General features: G+C 40.8%; 5 protein-coding genes and 1 long non-coding RNA gene across 15 annotated transcripts in view; 3 read left to right on the top strand and 3 right to left on the bottom strand.

Annotated features, from left to right (window-relative positions):
• LOC109512468 (diamine acetyltransferase 2-like) overlaps positions 1–143 on the top strand; it is a 2414-nt gene extending 2271 nt beyond the window's left edge. For all 4 annotated transcript variants that reach the window (XM_019864269.1, XM_019864270.1, XM_019864271.1 and 1 more), the window contains exon 6: positions 1–143. This exon is cut by the window's left edge. In XM_019864269.1, coding sequence (XP_019719828.1) covers positions 1–79 — 79 coding nt within the window. In that variant the 3' untranslated portion in view covers positions 80–143.
• Positions 144–864: 721 nt separating this feature from the next.
• LOC109512465 (claudin-15-like) lies at positions 865–2944 on the bottom strand. The gene is made up of 4 exons (XM_019864265.1): positions 2490–2944; positions 1843–1924; positions 1652–1762; positions 865–1578 (listed from the first exon to the last, which is right to left on the bottom strand). Exons 1-4 carry the CDS (start codon positions 2782–2784, stop codon positions 1485–1487), a joined length of 582 nt encoding a protein of 193 aa, XP_019719824.1. The 5' UTR covers positions 2785–2944; the 3' UTR covers positions 865–1484.
• Positions 2945–3210: 266 nt separating this feature from the next.
• LOC109512478 (uncharacterized) lies at positions 3211–5416 on the top strand. The gene is made up of 3 exons (XR_002167527.1): positions 3211–3399; positions 4058–4150; positions 5045–5416. It is a non-coding gene; the product is annotated as an uncharacterized LOC109512478 (long non-coding RNA).
• Positions 3412–9863, bottom strand: LOC109512462 (claudin-15-like). 2 transcript variants are annotated; one of them, XM_019864262.1, is made up of 5 exons: positions 7773–9863; positions 5038–5202; positions 4391–4472; positions 4200–4310; positions 3412–4126 (listed from the first exon to the last, which is right to left on the bottom strand). In XM_019864262.1, exons 1-5 carry the CDS (start codon positions 7987–7989, stop codon positions 4033–4035), a joined length of 669 nt encoding a protein of 222 aa, XP_019719821.1. In that variant the 5' UTR covers positions 7990–9863; the 3' UTR covers positions 3412–4032. The 2 variants fall into 2 exon arrangements, with proteins under 2 accessions (XP_019719821.1, XP_019719820.1); XM_019864261.1 differs by lacking the exon at positions 7773–9863 and adding an exon at positions 6145–7746.
• Positions 9864–10891: 1028 nt separating this feature from the next.
• grk1b (G protein-coupled receptor kinase 1 b) lies at positions 10892–17696 on the bottom strand. Its single transcript, XM_019864211.1, has 8 exons — positions 17158–17696; positions 15008–15723; positions 14399–14526; positions 13008–13165; positions 12606–12689; positions 12382–12506; positions 12087–12288; positions 10892–11494 (listed from the first exon to the last, which is right to left on the bottom strand). The coding sequence occupies exons 2-8, from the start codon at positions 15704–15706 to the stop codon at positions 11211–11213; spliced, it is 1680 nt and encodes a 559-aa protein (XP_019719770.1). The 5' UTR covers positions 15707–15723; positions 17158–17696; the 3' UTR covers positions 10892–11210.
• Positions 17697–18881: 1185 nt separating this feature from the next.
• Positions 18882–20000, top strand: part of slc25a35 (solute carrier family 25 member 35) — a 6520-nt gene continuing 5401 nt past the window's right edge. For 2 of the 6 annotated variants that reach the window (XM_019864237.1, XM_019864236.1), the window contains exons 1-2: positions 18887–19570; positions 19847–19912. In XM_019864237.1, coding sequence (XP_019719796.1) covers positions 19199–19570; positions 19847–19912 — 438 coding nt within the window. In that variant the 5' untranslated portion in view covers positions 18887–19198. Of the gene's footprint in view, positions 19571–19846; positions 19913–20000 lie in introns of all 6 variants that reach the window. The other 4 variants (XM_019864240.1, XM_019864241.1, XM_019864242.1 and 1 more) reach the window with 4 other exon arrangements.

Here is a 20000-nt window from a genome sequence, read left to right as displayed (position 1 = left end):
CGTCAAGGAAGGCTGGCACTTAATACGTTTTGATGGACAAAGTCTTGACGATTTGGGAAATGATGCACAGAAGAAATAAAAGGGATTCATTTTCTGCTCATACCTTTCAATAAAACATACCATATGGTTCCTTTCCTACAGTTTTGTCATGCCTCCCACACCATTCCTACTTTACAGAAATTCATAATTTGTTTTTACTTTTGTTTGATGTTTTTTTAAAATTCTGGAATACATTTCCTCTGCTTTAAATAAGGTTTTAAGCAAGTTTGTCTCTATTGTAACTGTTTATACAGTGCATACAAAACATTCACGTGACTATTATTCATAGAAATGAGAAAACAAATGGCATAATGAAGTGCTTTGATTGTAATTTTCAGGGAGTTCTTGATGCATTTCCAGTTTGAACAATAATTAGGAATTTCAAATTAGCTTGTTTTTATAAGAAACTTTGATCTGGCTTACTGGGCTTCTCTGAGAAGTCTGAAATTAATCAAGCATAACATTTGACCGCTAGGAATGTGTTTCTTAACAGTTGTGTATCAAAATAACAAATTTGATATATTAAGAAGTAATGGGGTGCTTTAGGATTTTTAAATATATATCAGTAAATTGGAAAAGGAATGCCTAATGATGTTTTCGCATTAAAGATATCATTTACAGAGCTTCTATGGACTGGTGTATTAACCACAACAGAAGCATTGTGATTTTGGTAGTCGGTAAGAAATAAATCTAATAATAATAAGATGGTCCAAGTCCGCTTGTTCACTGTAACAGTTATTTATTGTTAAACGAACCCAGTTGTAATTTTACGTCTTTCCCACAGGTGGCCTCATCACCAAATAGAACTTGAGGTGAGTCACACACTTGTTAGCATGTACATACTGTACGTTCCCTGTTCCTCGTCAGAATTACTACAAACTTTTTTTTATACTTGTTTTTTTAATATAAAACAATGAAAATTACAGGAACCAAAGTGTTTACTCCCTCATATGGCAGCTATCTATGTCATAAATATGACTATTTTCCCGAAATACATCAAATTCACGATGTTCCTAATGTGTGTGTGCATATTAAACACAACAGCTGATGAGCTCACGTTTCTACTTTATACTATGTAAAAAAAAAACCCTCATAAATACAAAGTTAATCAATGGTAATACGACCTTGATCATGTTTTGCAAAAATCACTTGCTTTCACTTCACCGCAGGTTCCTGAAGCACAGTAGCAATTCATATTTGCGCACTGTTGTCATTGCTCTGAAGATACTGTTATCTTTACTGCTCTACTACTGTCCTGCTTTATTTAGCATATGGGAAAGGGTGCATGAACATCACAGCGCATTAACGTTACAAGTTATAATTCAAAACGAGTACCAAAAAAAAAAAAAGATTCAGATTTGATTGCACATTTCAATATTTGATCATATCTTCCTCTTGAAAATGCTCTGTAATGAGTTCAACTCAACTTTCGTCCCAGTAACGTGTCACACGTATGCATTTCTTCCATAGTTGCTGGGGGCAGACCGGGAAGTAGTGGACAGCACACGTCCCCTGGAGGACGGCTGGTATGGATAAGGCCTAAAAGAGTCAGAAGAAGATTTGGTAAGACATGCTCTCTGGCTATACTCACAGAAAAGTGTTTGATACGTACACTTTTTCACCCGGCTCCTTACAACTGCACGCGCACAACAGACAACCACCTCCACACAGGGCAAGTACTGCCGAGGACCAGCCGATGTACAAACCTTCTCCGATCTCGTACCTGGGTCACAGTGACATTGCACAAAAAGATCCCATCTGTGTCATGTTATCGTTGAAAAGCAATCGCGTATGCATACTCACTTTGTCCCTGGGTAGAACTGGTCAAAGAACTCCTGCGTGATGTTGGCTGCATACCAAGACACAGCAATCATGGTACACATACCTAGAAAAAGCACACAACATGACCACTCTCACATCATTGCTTTTCGTATTGTACACAGCTTGGCCTATTTTAACGCTGACATTTGATAAGAAGAGACTTGTGTGTATGAGAGTACCGATAACCCTTTGAACTGGCCATCCGCTTTTCAGATAGCTTGTCTCCTGTATACACAGATTAGAGTTCCTGAAATGTTAGCTTTTCTGGTGTTTGGGGATAATCGTAGTTAAATGGTTATTTTGTACTACGGGAAGAATTTGAATCCATGTGACTTTTACCGCAAAACAATTTGTTGAGCTTGATGTGGAAACCGACGCTGAAGAGTTGTCAGTCCCTGCAGATTTGTTTTTGAGTAAGCACGATTACACAAGAGCCACTTGACCTATTTGGAGTAGGAAAGTGTGCTTTGTTTTGATCAGGACATTTTTTAAAATCTCTATATCTGTAGTTTTTTTCTTTCAGGAAATGGAGGTGTTCACGTTTTGTTTCAAACTGGCATTTTTGGCTTATGTAGACCCACTCCATGTTGTAGCATTGAAATCATTCATCCGCCCGTCTTTGTTCTTACCCTGTAGTAAGAAGAACACCCCTCCGATTGCAGCAATCCTCCCCTTCAGAACGTAGTTTTCACCTCCGATTTTCGAGCACTGCATTCCAACCAGAGTTCCCACAAGCCCAAATGTCCCGAACACGATGGCGGCGATCATCAATGCTCGAGACGCTTGTATGTACCCTGCGCACAAACACAAAGGTACAATCCCGTGTTTATTGATACAGTAATACACCACCGCAGCAAAATCAATTACAATCCTTTCAGCAAGTGCCAAGATCAACAATTCAATAATTTCAGGACTTTTATACATTGCTGCTTGGTTGCACAGAAACTCCCGGATTCCATCGAAATACCGTATGAACCGTTGGGACTGTGACCAGTATAGGCTTTAGGTTTAGACATTTGAGAATAACAAATGTTGTACTGTTGTGAGCCGATTGACAGATACCTGATTTCTAGCATGTCTTAGTATTTCTAAAACTAATCTTAAATGTGCTGCTTGGTTGCACAGAAACTCCCGGATTCCATCAAAATACCGTATGAACCGTTGGGACTGTGACCCGTATAGGCTTTAGGTTTAGGCATTTGAGAATAACAAATGTATTGTTGTGAGCCGATTGACAGATACTTGATTTCTATCGTGTCTTAGTATTCCTAAAACTAATCTTAAATAAATGACGATGCTTTGCAAATGTATGTGGGGAAAACATTGGTGAATGGAGGTTGCTTTACAGAGCTTCTATGGACTGGTGTATTAACCACAACAGAAGCATTGTGATTTTGGTAGTCGGTAAGAAATAAATCTAATAATAATAAGATGGTCCAAGTCCGCTTGTTCACTGTAACAGTTATTTATTGTTAAACGAACCCAGTTGTAATTTTACGTCTTTCCCACAGGTGGCCTCATCACCAAATAGAACTTGAGGTGAGTCACACACTTGTTAGCATGTACATACTGTACGTTCCCTGTTCCTCGTCAGAATTACTACAAACTTTTTTTTATACTTGTTTTTTTAATATAAAACAATGAAAATTACAGGAACCAAAGTGTTTACTCCCTCATATGGCAGCTATCTATGTCATAAATATGACTATTTTCCCGAAATACATCAAATTCACGATGTTCCTAATGTGTGTGTGCATATTAAACACAACAGCTGATGAGCTCACGTTTCTACTTTATACTATGTAAAAAAAAAACCCTCATAAATACAAAGTTAATCAATGGTAATACGACCTTGATCATGTTTTGCAAAAATCACTTGCTTTCACTTCACCGCAGGTTCCTGAAGCACAGTAGCAATTCATATTTGCGCACTGTTGTCATTGCTCTGAAGATACTGTTATCTTTACTGCTCTACTACTGTCCTGCTTTATTTAGCATATGGGAAAGGGTGCATGAACATCACAGCGCATTAACGTTACAAGTTATAATTCAAAACGAGTACCAAAAAAAAAAAAAGATTCAGATTTGATTGCACATTTCAATATTTGATCATATCTTCCTCTTGAAAATGCTCTGTAATGAGTTCAACTCAACTTTCGTCCCAGTAACGTGTCACACGTATGCATTTCTTCCATAGTTGCTGGGGGCAGACCGGGAAGTAGTGGACAGCACACGTCCCCTGGAGGACGGCTGGTATGGATAAGGCCTAAAAGAGTCAGAAGAAGATTTGGTAAGACATGCTCTCTGGCTATACTCACAGAAAAGTGTTTGATACGTACACTTTTTCACCCGGCTCCTTACAACTGCACGCGCACAACAGACAACCACCTCCACACAGGGCAAGTACTGCCGAGGACCAGCCGATGTACAAACCTTCTCCGATCTCGTACCTGGGTCACAGTGACATTGCACAAAAAGATCCCATCTGTGTCATGTTATCGTTGAAAAGCAATCGCGTATGCATACTCACTTTGTCCCTGGGTAGAACTGGTCAAAGAACTCCTGGGTGATGTTGGCTGCATACCAAGACACAGCAATCATGGTACACATACCTAGAAAAAGCACACAACATGACCACTCTCACATCATTGCTTTTCGTATTGTACACAGCTTGGCCTATTTTAACGCTGACATTTGATAAGAAGAGACTTGTGTGTATGAGAGTACCGATAACCCTTTGAACTGGCCATCCGCTTTTCAGATAGCTTGTCTCCTGTATACACAGATTAGAGTTCCTGAAATGTTAGCTTTTCTGGTGTTTGGGGATAATCGTAGTTAAATGGTTATTTTGTACTACGGGAAGAATTTGAATCCATGTGACTTTTACCGCAAAACAATTTGTTGAGCTTGATGTGGAAACCGACGCTGAAGAGTTGTCAGTCCCTGCAGATTTGTTTTTGAGTAAGCACGATTACACAAGAGCCACTTGACCTATTTGGAGTAGGAAAGTGTGCTTTGTTTTGATCAGGACATTTTTTAAAATCTCTATATCTGTAGTTTTTTTCTTTCAGGAAATGGAGGTGTTCACGTTTTGTTTCAAACTGGCATTTTTGGCTTATGTAGACCCACTCCATGTTGTAGCATTGAAATCATTCATCCGCCCGTCTTTGTTCTTACCCTGTAGTAAGAAGAACACCCCTCCGATTGCAGCAATCCTCCCCTTCAGAACGTAGTTTTCACCTCCGATTTTCGAGCACTGCATTCCAACCAGAGTTCCCACAAGCCCAAATGTCCCGAACACGATGGCGGCGATCATCAATGCTCGAGACGCTTGTATGTACCCTGCGCACAAACACAAAGGTACAATCCCGTGTTTATTGATACAGTAATACACCACCGCAGCAAAATCAATTACAATCCTTTCAGCAAGTGCCAAGATCAACAATTCAATAATTTCAGGACTTTTATACATTGCTGCTTGGTTGCACAGAAACTCCCGGATTCCATCAAAATACCGTATGAACCGTTGGGACTGTGACCCGTATAGGCTTTAGGTTTAGGCATTTGAGAATAACAAATATTGTTGTGAGAGCCGATTGACAGATACTTGATTTCTATCGTGTCTTAGTATTCCTAAAACTAATCTTAAATAAATGACGATGCTTTGCAAATGTATGTGGGGAAAACATTGGTGAATGGAGGTTGCGCCCCCTACAGGCTAACTTAATACAAACATGAAAGTTTGAAAACAAATCTGAAATACCACTAAAAATTAGCCACAATACAATAACAAAAAAAGTATTATTTTTCTTGCCCCAACCATTGAGCAGTATCCACTGAATAAAACCACACAATCGGCATACGTGAAGACAATATTATCTTGTAAGCACGTGGTTGTCGCTTCTGACGGTTATGAGGCCATGAAGAAACTATTCAGAGTTGTCTTATGGGTTTTTTTTTTTTTTTACTGGGGTTATTCTCGTTTATCTCCTTTCATCTCATTGTATTTTTATACTGCCCGTCTTATATTACCTGCTGTTTACCAAAGAACGCCACCCGTAGAGAGATGGGATTGTACTCAAAGACGCACAGACGATGCTGTGGTCAGCGCTGACAAACAACTCAAGTAATCACATCATCACCACTGAAAAGTTCAATTCAATGCTCTTTGTAGCAGCTTGTTTTCATCACTGCTCTGGTTCAATGCGACTTTCTTTCTATAAATTTTTTTTTCACCCCAACGGAGTAGTTGACAAACGTTCAAAGTTTCGAGCACATACATACCGCTTAGCGCGAGCAACGACGGAAAATCGCGGCAGTTGTGAACTCCCGTCGAGTCGGTGGCGCAGGACATCCAGAGATTCTCATAGATGGTGGACGTGGTGATAACGTTACCGTCCACTGTTGACACTCTCCAGTACCGATTGGGAAGGGCGATCCCGACCATCAGCCATCCCAGGAAGCCCAGGAAGAAGGCAAACGCTTCCACGACGGGATTCATAACTCCACGATTGCGCGTGATCCAGCCTGTCTTTTCCTAGCTTTCCCGACAGACTTCTGACAAATGTCGCCTGGCTAAACTATCTTCAAGAACAAAGCTGTTGTTTTTCTTTAGCCCAGCGTTCTCACTGTGCTTAGCCCATTTCCCAGCAACCCTTGAGCGAGGATGCTCGAGAAACCTCCAAATTAATGATTAATCCCCAAACAGCCCACTTCTGATTTCCTCTATTATTCGCACATCTCCCGAAGCTTTTTCAAAAGTCCACGTGTTTACCCAACTTAAGGGAAGTGAGGTTGAACCTCGACACCTGCTGACTAACGTCTATAGACTCAGAGCTATTTGTCACCTTCTGACAGTCGCTTTGAACACTGTCAATAATTCCCAGTCAGTCCTGATGGGATCTGAGTCCCAGTTGGCCTCTGCTGAAGGATGATGGGGGGGCGTCGTTGGTCACGAGGGGGTGACGGCAAAAGGGACACATGCGCCCACCCACTGATTTAAAAAAAAAAAAAAAAGACTTGTCTGTCAGCAGGCATTTTTCATGCCTCCAGTTTTTACTAATGTCCTGCAGACATTTTCAAGATTTGGAAATTTGAGGAGATGACATGATATGTCATATGTGAAATAAATTGGCTTGACATATACAGTATCCTTTTTCTACGGGAAGATTGCAATACTGTGATTGTCTTGGTCAAAAGAATCCAAAAGGTGGTTAAAAACACTTTCAATACATTTTGCTTATGAAAGCATAGTCGTATACTCCATCCGGGAATTTCACAAAAATGGATGAACAGAATTGCTTTTTTGTTTTAATGTCCTTTTTGTTCCACTTCATAATAAATCAAATGGATTCAGATTGATTTTGAGAAGAGTGGGGGGAAAAAAGGAGCTCTTTGAAGTACAATTTAAAATTAAAACGATCATATAAAATGTTGAGGATCAAATGCGCATTACAGCAGTTTGTTTAATTTGAAGTAAGTACAGTACGGTAATGTCATGGGGCAGGGGGAAAAGAAATTTTTCAAACACTGTACATTCAAATCTAATAATCACTGTGCAGTGACAATAAAGATTTTAAAACCTAAATCCTCTTCGATGAACTTTGATAGAAAAATGAACTTAACCAAATACTGTGTACGAAATGAAAAGAAGTTATTTTTCCAAATTAAAACATTCATAGTCTTGTCTTTATACAAATTACCCTCAACATATAGATAGAAAAAAAAACATTCCCTGGTTAGAAATATCAAGCAGCACTCCCAATGATTAAAAAGAAAGAAAGTGCACAGTCAGCTATAACATGCAGCTGAATCATCAGCACTTCAATACTTTTACATGCTAGTGTCGAAGGCTGTGAGCACTCAACCATAATTTTAACACCAGATTAAATTGTTAAAAGAATTTGACTTACCCGGTAGGGCCAAAAGGGATGGAAAGTCTCTGCAGTTATAGATCCCAGTCGAATCACTAGCGCAAGACACCCACAAGTTCTCGTATATTGTGGAGGTTGTAATGACGCTGCCTTCATTGCTGGATTCTTTCCAATACTGGTCTTGCAATGATACAGAAACCATGATCCAGCCTAGGAAACCAAGAGAAAGTGCTGAAATTTCAAGAATGTCCCTCATTTTGGAAAAAATGCTCTTTCTAATTCTCTCTCAAATCAGCCAAGATATCGCCTCCCTAAGGAGCTCTAAAGGCAACTTCTGTATCTGATGTACATTTTGGAGTGCACGCAAGGGTTTTTTTTTTTTTTTCTTCTCATGCACTCAAACAAACCGAGGACTAATTTGAACATTGATTTGTTGGCTGATATGTCTGCTATTCCCGCCCAAAATTGATTACATTTCACGTGCCTGGCACGTTACCATAGAAATGTAAGCGTACAAGGAACTCCCACAACAGTTCCTTTTGATCTAGGAAGAGGCGACAGCTTGTAAAATACATTACGCTGCCTATGTTATGCAAATACTTGTAAAATGTACTGTGATTTTTTTTTTTTTTTTTTTTTTTAGCCGGGGCGGGGGGCACTGTTTACATTCGCAATCTTTTCGAGATCTGCCATTGGAAACACTTTGTTATATCCAGACATTTTTACGAAACATAATTCATAAAGTCTTTGATGGTAGTTTCATCTTACTTTAGGAATATTTGAACAAAAAGTTGTCTGTCTTGCAAGATAAATGAAGTCACCCCAAGTGAGATGTGAGGACTTGGGGAAATATTGTCGGTGAATTGAGTTGGAATGTCATCGTGAACGTGATCTTGTCTCCCTTTTTGAGAAATTGGTAGCTGGAGATTTTCAAGAGGTTATTTTAAGGTCGATGAGCTAATACTGATAAATTAAGTGCACTCAATAGAGGCCTGAGCATACATTGAAACCTGGGTAAAGAGCAATTGGCGGGTGATTTATAGGAGGCAAATGTGTCTATTTTAGCACTGGTTAAGCATTAACAAGTAGAAAACACAAAAGATTCATTGAAATTGTTGGCCAGGTTAAATATTTTTTTTTCTCTACTGGAGCGTATAGATTTTAAAATGATGTCTGTTCTTTTCAAATAGTTTGTTGACATAGTACAGTGCCGTCCATTAAAAGAAATTGGCTAATATCACATTACCAAAAAAAAAAAGTGTTAATTTTAAATGTTCTACATAACAAATCAGAACAATTGTGCAGAAAGAAGCAGATATTATACAGAGGATGTTTTGGGGTGTCACATCCAATATTTTCTGTGATGCAAAATAACTGTAAGGACTTAATGGTTTTAGTCTGTATCTTATCAAAAGTAAATTTTCTACTGTTGTCAAGTAATCAGCAGGAAAGTTCAAAGTTCTGTCGTATACCTACAATATTGAGCAGACATTCAGGCTTTAAATCATAATCCTTTTTCTGTTAATATTTTATTTCCTTGCCCTTCCCTTCATCGTCTGAAATGCGCGTTCCCAAGTGTCCGCATTGACCCTTTCTGCTTAAAGGGGAAGTGGCCTTGAAACAAACCTGAAGGGCTTTTTGGGGGGAGTTTCAGACACAGGCAATGACCAAAGGTGGTGTCATTCGCACCTGAAATATGCAATAACTAAGATTCACATTTGCCGGCTTCAGTTTAACACATTTGCAGTCCAAAGAAATCTCATGAAAGAGCAATGTCAAAAATTCGACCTTTCTTATTATGGTAACAGTGGTTTAGAACCACACGGCACTAGATTGGACCCCTTGCATATCACAAATTCATTTATTATTATTTTTTAAATTTCCCTCTGTTTCCAAGATACCTGCCCTATAGACTATAAGTCGCACATTAGTTTGGCTGGTCATGCGACTTCTTGTATCTATTAAAGTCTAAGCTTGGACTGGCACCAAAAATTCATGTTCCCTCCTCGTGGAGGCAGCAGTGAACAAGTTCAGGTTAGATTCGAAACTTCAATTTCTAACTATCGAAATATTTTTTCTTTTTCGTTTAAAATGGCTTACCTTAACTCAAGTTGCGTTGCATTATGGCCAAAGGAGTCCTAGTCGGTTACCGTGCCTTTTGTTGCTGTAAATAGTAAATCCTTGTTGTGGTGCATGCTAAACTAGCGAGATGTCACACATTAGTTGTCATGACTTGCCTTTTCGAATGTCGCATGCATTAACGCACCAAACGTATATGCCAACCGCCGAAAGAAAGTAGAAGGAGAAATGGAAGAACTAGTAGCAGGTATGACAACTAATGTGTGACACATTATTAATTTAGCATAAAGCTTCCGCCACAAGGATTTACTATTTACAGCAACAAAAGTCAAAATAACCGACCAAGATTCTACATTTTGCCACAATGCAACGTGGGACTCCACTTAAGGTAAGCCATTTTAAAGTAAAAAGAAAAAGTTTTTCCATCGTTAGAAGTGGAAGTTTCTCATTCAACTGGAACTTGGGGAATTTGAGGTGCCAGTCCGAGCTCAACTGTTCTGAGTCTCGGGTATGCAAAAGACGAACTTTGAGTTCCCTCACAGCCAAGTGATATTTAAATAGTGTGTATGCCTTGGAACCGTCATTATTTGAGTATATAACAAGAGTTTCGGTGAGGTCACAGCTTCAATACTCGGCGTAATAAATCATTGTGATTCATCGCGATGACGGCAGCTTTTTATGCCTCCGTAAGGCGTGCATAAATGTGATTCAAAGACCACGAATGAGACATTTGCAACATTTACTCGGGTGAAATAACGTAGCGTATAACTCTGGTGTCCAGAATAGGTCATGATAGAAGATATCTGACTGAACAAATTGAAAGTGAAAGGAATATTTTAACGTTGGTCTGGATCTGATTTCCACGTAACACGTGTCCTTGTGTGTGTGTGTGTGTGTGTGTGTGTGTGTGTGTGTGTGTGCGTGTGCGTGTGCGTGTGCGTGCGCGTGCGCGTGCGCGTGCGCGTGTGTGTGTGTGTGTGTGTGTGTGTATGCACATGCTGATTTGTAATCCTTCATTAGTCACACTCCTCATGCACCGATAGCCTCACACACATCTGAACAGTGTAGAGGAAGGCATATTTATGCTTAGCAAGATTTTAATTCATTGTGTTTCTGGCGATGACCATTACATTAGTTGTAAGACATTAGATAAGAATACATACTGCTTATAAAGCTAACACAGTCCACACATGCAACTTATATTACACTAAAATACATAATTACAAGTTTATGCGCACAACAGATTTTTTAACAATGTTAAATTAATGTGACCATTATATACAGTTTCAGAGAGTACCGTACTATAATACTACAATGATGTATTTCCTCCACAGTTTAATGAGAGCTGCTACAATGGTGGAATATTAAAAAAAAAAAAAAAAAAAAGAACATTCTACTTTAAAGAATCACACACCCTCCACCTTTGGCTTCCACATAGTTTGGGTCGAGGTCATTAGGCAGCTTTCCATTCTCAGCCCAGATGTTCAACTCTCCAAAAACGCCCGTCTCTATCATCTCCTCCTGCCAGGGGATTGGAACGTTGCCCGAAGCGAAGTCAGCAAAGAACTCTGTATCCTTGTTATCCATGACCACACCTTTGATGGTGCTGAAGGCGCCCACGTCGTCGATATCTTTGGCGTAGACCATTCGGGGATCAGGAACAAATGGTGGAGGCAGCATACCTTGGTAAAAAATGAGCGGAAAAAAACATATTTCTTGTTTATAAAAAATATATATATTTTTAGTCATGAAAAATATATCTTTGTTCATCTGTCTAGTCCAGCAACCTATTGTGATGGACGGAGCAATTAAACATGGCAGCTGGTTAGTGGTGTGCTGTGATATACAAAGGTTAGGAAACACTCAGCTGCGTCAAAAGGCCTTTTACACTCAAGTTTTGGTTAAAATGCACTCTTCCAAAATGTATTTGCGGGATATCAGAATGGCCTCCCGAAGCTGCCGTTTTGGATGTGAGCTGGGTTGAGGCTCTCGTGTGTAGCCGCCATCCTGCCGTTGATGGTCAACACAATTGAGAGCAGTTAAAGCATCCTGAAGCAAAACATCAAGCTGTCCAAAAACTTGACGAGTTTAATGGATGCAAGAATTGCAAAGTTGCAATCAAATAAGTGTTAACCCTTTCATGCACCTTGTAACCTGAAAACACGATAAGCTGTCCACTGTAGTCAGGCAGCTGATTTATCTCCGTAGATAAAGTGAACATGTGCAGACTTTAAGTGTACTTTAGCGCGATGATAAATTTGCGGAAGAAGTCACCAGCCTCAAGACGTCCCCAATTAATCTCCTTGAAGAACGGTTGACGCTTGAGATCAGCGCACTCGTTGTTTTTGAAGCCAAGGCGTTTCCCCGGATCCTTTTCCATCAGCCCTTCACAGATCGCTTTGCAGTCCTTGCTAAAGTTGGGCGTGTACGGAACCGGATCGTTCAAAATTCTGTGGGCCACTTCGTCATTCTCCACCTGCAAAAAAAAAAACAACAACCTACAATTAGCAAATTTGGAAACTTATTTATGTTAAAGACACCTAGTGCATCTCTTTCCCGTGCCCTCAACCTTCTCTCCTCGTATTCTGAAGGGTCCTTTGGCTGCGATCATCTCAAACAAAGTCACTCCCAGAGTGAAATAATCCACTGTGTAGTCGTATTCCTTTTTCTGGAGCAGCTCAGGAGCCATGAAACCTATTAAAGCATATTATAAAGTGAATATTCACACAGAAGTAACTATAGTTGGAGAAAGATTTTTTTTTTTTTTCTGACTTGCAATGTTATTCCACTTACCGGGAGTTCCCGCATAGCCAGTAGTTTTGTCTTTTCCTGGAGGAAGTTCAACAGCCAGGCCCAAATCTGAGAGGCGGACGTGTCCTGAGTGACAAGACACGTGATTACATTAATGCTGTTGAATGAATCAACGCTGCTGCAATGGCCGCCAGCCAGGAGGAAAGAGTAAATAGAAGACAAAGGCGGCCCAAAGTTTGGGATTGTTTCACGTTTTACAAATTGAAGATCGAATATACAATATATGTACTCCAAAGCAGAACATCTACAATTGCCAAAACAAAATAAGCCGTTCAGAGAATGAACGAAATCAACGTTAGTTCATCTGTTATAGCCTACCACCAGTGCATTGGTCGTTTGTGCTCCATGCAGACGCACCAAAAATCTTTGCTCCTCAGATCTAACCTGCATCATCCAGCAGCACATTCTCTGGCTTGAGGTCTCTGTAGATGATCCGGTGCTGGTGAAGGTGCTCCAGCCCGCAGATGATCTGTGCTGTGTAGAAAGAAGCTCTCTTCTCGTTGAAACCGGGGTTTTTTTCGTCCACGTTGTACATATGAAACCTGACGCAGGATGGGGAACATTATGCAGCTCTGAATTCAACTGCATGAATATTGGTCTAAAGACATCTTTAGCCTCTTAAGTACTTCTTACTGTCTGACTTAAAGTGTGACGCACCTGACGGCCTAGTGAGAATGTTAGCTTGAAGGTTTATCTATACTTGAACTAATTAGCAGACATGGGAGTGTATTGGGGGCAGTGCGGTGAGCTAGTGGTTAGTGCGTCTGCTTCCTAGTTCATTACTAGTACAGTACAATTTGGATGTTTCCCCTTAGCTTGCATTGGTTTTCCCTGGGTGCTATGACTTCTTCCAATATCCCCAAAACATGCGCGGTAGGTTCAGTGGCAGTTTCTGATTGTGCAGTATGTGCTGTTGCACATTTCGGGAATCACCTTCCCCCAAATTATCCATCCATCCATCCATTTTCGAATACACTTATCCTCACGAGGGTCACGGGCGTACTGGAGCCTATCTCAGCTGTCTTTGGGCAGTAGGCAGGGGACACCCTGAACTGGTTGCCAGCCAATCGCAGGGCACACATAGACGAACAACCATTCGCACTCACACTCACACCTCGGGACAGTTTAGAGTGCTCCATTAACCTGCCATGCATGTTTTTGGAATGTTGGAGGAAACCGGAGTACCCGGAGAAAACCCACGCAGGCACGAGGAGAACAAGCAAACTCCCCGAGACTGGAGCCGGAATCGAACTCTGCACTTCTGCACTGTGAGGCGAATGTGATAAGCAGTCGGGCCCCAAGCCCCACCAAAAAAATAAAATAAAATATATGTGCAATGGTTTTCTCTTGACCTCATGACATGTAAATCATTGGGGTTTGCATGTATGGTACACACACAAATAATTTTTCCACAACACACACTTTAAGTGTTTTTCCCATGTTTTTCCCATGTCGATTCATTTGGTCTAATGCATGATTTCCGTTGACATAGATACTATCTAACTCGTCCTTCAAATACAATTTACTTGGGAAAAAATGCTTTTATTAGGGCCAAAAATATACATTTTTTTATGTATAGGAGGAATGTGTGGTCATTCCTGGGGAATGATGGGAAATGTTATTTATTGTAAGCAACCTCATTCTTAATGGCTTTGGTGTGTTGATATTTAATGGTCTCTCTTGGTGTGTGTGTGTGTGTGTGTGTGTGTGTGTGTGTGTGTGTGTGTGTGTGTGTGTGTGTGTGTAAAGCTGTGGTCAGTCTTTGCATAAAGCACCTGAGATCCCCGCCATTCATGATAGTCATGACTAAACAGAGGTCAGTCTTGGTCTGGAAGGCGTAGGCCAGCGACACGATGAAGCGACTGTGGACTTTGGCAAGAATGCGCTTCTCCACAATCGCACCCTAAAAATGGAGAAGGATGCCATTAGAATCAGAGAAATGACCAATGAGCATTGGTACCCTGCACATCCAAAGAATTGTTTGCCTTGATAACTTTTAAAGAAGCCCATTCGTGGTACAGTGATTTACGTCGCTCATTTTTCTTCCCTTGTGATTCATTTTCATCACTCTTGCTAGCAGATAAAATATTCGCTGTTTTGAACAATCATATCCAGTTGACTATCACAGTAAGTACAACATTTTTTTTTGCAGTGTCGATCTAAAGTGTCATAATCCTCCAATGGTTTTAGAAGCACTACACTAGGCTGAGCTTCTTTGCGGGTTCTCTAAAAGAGTCACAAGCTTCTTTGCGCTTAGCCATCATCGCAAAAAACTAAACCTCCGCACTCAGGCCTGCCTTTGAATGATCTTTCTTGTTTCCTGATTTGTTGCTTTCATGTGTGCTAACTTTCTCTTGGCTGATTGTGTGCTTTCGGTGCTTTACCTCATAGCCTTTGCGTTTCTTCAGCCTCTTTTTATCCAGCTTTTTATTGGCGTACATTTTGCCCGTGGCCTTAGCCTGACAAGCGTACACTTCTCCGAAACCTCCCTTGCCGAGGACCCTGAAGTCCATGAACCACTCCTCGTCGACGGGCTGGCCCTCCAACCACTTGAACTGAACGTAACGCAGGAAGTACATGCTCTGCTTGAAGCCGGCCATGGCCTTTGTCTCCAGGTGTTTGAGGAGCTGTTTCTCGCTCTCTTTAAATAAGTCACCGTGGACGTTTTTGAAGTCCTCCTTCACTCGGGTGACAGCCTTCTCTTCCAGGAAACTGCAGAAGTTCTTTGACGCCGACTCGTAGTATTTATTGACCATCTTTTGAGCCTTCTGGACTCGGTCCTTTTCTTGGCAAATGAGGTAGTCTTCAATGTCCTTCCACAGCTCTCCGGCAGTTTTGTGGGCGACGTCGCTCTCCAGAAACTGCTGGAAGAGCCGCTTGCCGACGGGCTCGTTGACGCACATGCTATCGAAGGTTTTGCCCACGGACGCTTTCATGTGTTGGCAATCTCGGATGTGTGGGAGTTTCAGCTTGGCCCGCATCTTTTTGTCTCGCAGGGTAGCCGCCGCTGCGCCATCCACGCTTCCTCTTGCTGACACGTAGGCCGAGTTGGCCACCACTGTCTCCAAACCTCCGATGTCCATGTTCACCCAACTTTTGTCTGCAACACATTACAAGGACGAAGGAGCCAACCCAATTTACAGTATACTGACATGTATCACTGTCAAAATTGAGATGCAGTTTGGTTCAACCTACAATCAAGCCGTAGTCACACAGTAGTGCGGAACTGTATTACAACTATATGTTGTATGTCAACAGCTAATTTTGATCAGAGATGGCTTTATGTGCCTAATCCAGTGCTTATTAATTATTTTCTCATGCCCATCGCTGATGCCTTACTAACATTAAAGAAAACAAACAAAAAAATATTGACCAACATATTACAGAGAAGCACTTAACCTTTTTTTTTTTTTGTGGTCACACTGAAGCATTGAAGTGCATCAATTTGCCTGAAATAACCAAAAAATTAGAGCACTACTTCCACTTATCATAGTGGATGTGCAGTCACACTTCATTCTTATACGGTAAAACAAAACTGGGAAAAAAAAAACATCTCGAAAAGTTTATTTGCATCTTGGATTTACAAAAACAATTAAATAAAAAAAAAATTGTTGACCAGTGTAATCGTTTACTGAATACTCCCATTGACAACTGATCAATGAACTACTTTTGTAATGGCCTAATTTTTGATCTCTCGCATTGTATCCCTTTCAATTGTGCAGCTGTATCAAATGTTGCAGCCACTGAGTGCCGTGCACTATTGTCTTCTGCCAACGGTGGCTTTTTTAGAATGAGGCGGAGAGCAGAGGAAACATTTGACAGGGACTGTGCTGCACCCTGCTGTTGAAATATGAACCATCCAGAAAATATCGTTCGATACTGTACATGTAACTCAGATTGTGCACGCACTGATGTGCTGAAACACGGTTCTGTCTCGGTAAAAATCTCCCACACCAGCAAAAAAATGGAACAGGAAAAGTGGATTGTTTAATTAAGACTTCCTGGATGTAAACGCCTTGACCTGGAACACTTGTGTCAAGTGATAGTGCAAGTGGCTCCTTCTTTCTGCTTAATCCAATTAACACTGACCGTTGATTCTTGCGATTTACAGATGATTGGCCTTGTGGTAATTAACCCACATTCTTGGATTTGCTTTATAAACAAATCTAATCCCATGATCCATTCCGTATCAATGTCTGTGTATTTTAGGATGACACACAAAAAATACATATGTATTGACTGTACTGTATGTGCATTATTCAGCCATCCTCTTCTATTGCTCCAGCGATAAAGTGACCCCGTGTTTGAGTGGGGCCGAAGAAATCTGATATTTAATCTCCTGTTTTGAGAGCAAAAGTGAGCTTTTGCATTCAAATCCCTGACAGCGCCTCATCTAAATTGTCGCTTTATTAATAATGACGTACAACAAGTTTTAATGTTTCATTAAAAAAATAAAACGATCGTGATTGTACGATACATCATTATTTTAAAAAAAAAATCACATCTATATTTATTAATGTTGAGTAGCACTCACCTTAACTTTTCGCTGCAGAGCCACCTGCTGACCAATTTCTTGTTTGGGTTGCTCCTTGTTCCTCCATCAACCACAACAAGTAAAGGTCGTCTTGAGCAGCTCTACCACGTAGACTGTCTCCTCATCCCCTCACAGTGTAGTGAAGCCAAGACACATCAGGTGGAGCTTTACTGTGCACCTAAAATCCAGCTTGGTGCTTCATTTGGTGGCCAGGATTACACGCAGGGCCACTTGACAGAAGCTATTAGTGTAACTAGTAGAATGCAGGCTTCCCTTTTCAGAGTCACTGACTAAGCGTCCAAAATTCCCTGGCCATCCAAAGCAAACACTTCAAAGCAAGGCAGCTTTGTATTACGTCTTTCTTACTTATGGCAAGTGCCTAATAGTGGTCTACATTTACAAGTGAGTTTAGATATTGGTGTTGCATGTGGAAAGATACAGGACCTAAAAGTGAAGTAGCACATATACAAGTCTAATCCTGCTCAGTGACAAAGATCAAACCTACCCAATTTAGTGATTTTGTCTATTTCCATCCATTTATCCAGGCTTGATTCACAGGGACAGCACCCAGGGGGATCCCAAGATGTTACCAGACCAGCCGCAAAACATAGTCCCTCCAGCATCTTATAGAAGTAAGTGTTGGATTTCATTTGTTTCAACAAACAATTGATTTTGCAGAACCTAATTGACTGGCACGTATTTTAATATTTAGCTTCTCGGGCGTGGCAAAATACACCGGCTAGCAGTATGATGCGTTGCAGTTCTCTCGTGCTTTTGTTTTAAATAAGACTGCCCATGGGGGGGAAAAAATCCTATTATGCTGCCACAAGCACTGTTGACAAATTCCCAAGCCTCCACAACCAGCTGAGCTTTAAATCATCTTCAGCAGATTAAATGCAAAGGTGTGCTTAAACTCGACCCATGTTGTATCACTATAAACCTCCAAATATTTACCTTTCGTGTAATTGCCATATAGTCGTACAGTGGATATAAGAAGTCTACACACCCCCTTGTTCAAATGCCCATTTTTTGTGACATAAAAAGATGAGGCCAAAATAAATCATTTGTACACCGTTTCCTCTTATTAGTGTGTCTTAAAAAATGGAGAGATTTTCAAGAGGGAGAGTAAACAAACACCTGAAATCATGTGGTTACACAAGTGTGCATTTTTATAACTGGGGATGTGATTGTGTAGAGAATTAACCAATCAGATTCAAACTCATGTTAAATGCAAAATGCATCAAACCATGTTTGCAATTAAGGACAAAAGTTCACTTTTGGTTTCAGCTAATCATACCGCATTTTGCCACATATTTGCGGGATTTTGCTCTGTGTTGATGAAACCAAGGTGAAACCTTTTGGACATTTTGGGGACACTGGACCTATGTGCATTTTGACCATTTTTTTCATTTTCTGCAAATAAATGCTCTGAATACAGTATTTGTATATAGCGCTTGGAAGTTATGTTTTCAGTAGTTTGGGGAATAACAAAAAAAATGCTAATTTTACTCAAACTTTGTCTAATAAAAAGCAAAATCTGAGAAACTGATATTTTTTTCACCGGTCTCGCAACAAACTGAAGCTCGACCAATAGCAACAACGCTTACAGAAACCAGTACACTAACTGACTGTTTTCATTGGCCAATTCTAGCTAGCGTCACACCTGCGGATTGATGACATAGTGATGTTGCGTTGATGGCGTCGAAGATATTTTAATATATTTTAATTGGAATGGATGGACGTTTCAGTGGATTATTTCGATTCGATTTTCAACTTTCTAATAAAGTTTTCTTTTAATATGTTAAACAACCTTTATATGATTCAGGTCAGAATTCCAATCTAACGTGACGTCCGGGAAGCCATCTTGCTCCGAGTGCTGGCGATGGCTGCGTTCGACTCTGCGCATGCGCTTATATTTGGGTACGTTTTCCTTGACTGTGGAAGGGGAGGAGAGCTGGCTGCTGCCGCCTGAGATGAAGGGAAACCGGATTCACTAAAGAAGCTGTTCAAGCTTAGTCGGATTCCACGCGGGTGTCTGATCATGGACTTTCTTCTGAGTGGAGTGGCGGCGTGCGGGGCGTGTCTCGTGACGAACCCGCTGGAAGTGGTCAAGACTCGCATGCAGCTGCAAGGAGAGCTTAAAAGTAGGGGGACCTATCAGGTTTATTATCGTAATGTCTTCCACGCTTTTTATACCATCGCGAAAGTGGACGGACTGGCTGGCTTACAAAAAGGCCTCGTGCCCGGACTATGGTATCAGTTTTTTATGAACGGCATCCGACTCGGCTCGTACGCGATCATCGAGTCCTCTGGCTACATCTACACGGATGGACGAGTCAGTGCACCCAAGACCATCATAGCTGGAGCTACGGCGGGAGTGGTTGGAGCTGTGATGGGCAGTCCAGTGTATTTGGTCAGTAACCCGTCTTGATCTTCTCAGAAACATATCTTTGTTGTATGTATTATATAAAACAACGAGTTTTTGTCGTTTTCAGTTCAAATAAGCAGTGTCCACTCGCTTTCCGTTGCCTAGAAGTAGAAGTATCTTGGCATATTTTGATTTCAATCATAAAGTCGGCGTTGAAATATATTTCAAACTTCTTTGTATATATCGCGTGATCTAAGTTTAGCCTTTTTTTTTTGCCATTGTGGAGGTTATCTGTATTCTCATCTGTGGTCTCAATGACAGGTCAAGACTCATTTGCAGAGTCAGTCAACTGTTTCCATTGCCGTGGGACATCAATACAAACATCAGGTAGCACATATATTGTGATAATGATCATCTTGCTTCAGTTTAATTACAAGTGTACATTCTCGGTGTGAAATTGGGGCCTGTTTAGTGA

Source organism: Hippocampus comes, unplaced genomic scaffold (genome assembly GCF_001891065.2).
Source record: "Hippocampus comes isolate QL1 unplaced genomic scaffold, H_comes_QL1_v1.1 scaffold57, whole genome shotgun sequence".
Lineage (NCBI taxonomy): Eukaryota > Metazoa > Chordata > Actinopteri > Syngnathiformes > Syngnathidae > Hippocampus > Hippocampus comes.
The sequence above is the reverse complement of the archived record's forward strand: the minus strand, read 5'-3'. Positions and strand labels throughout refer to the sequence as shown.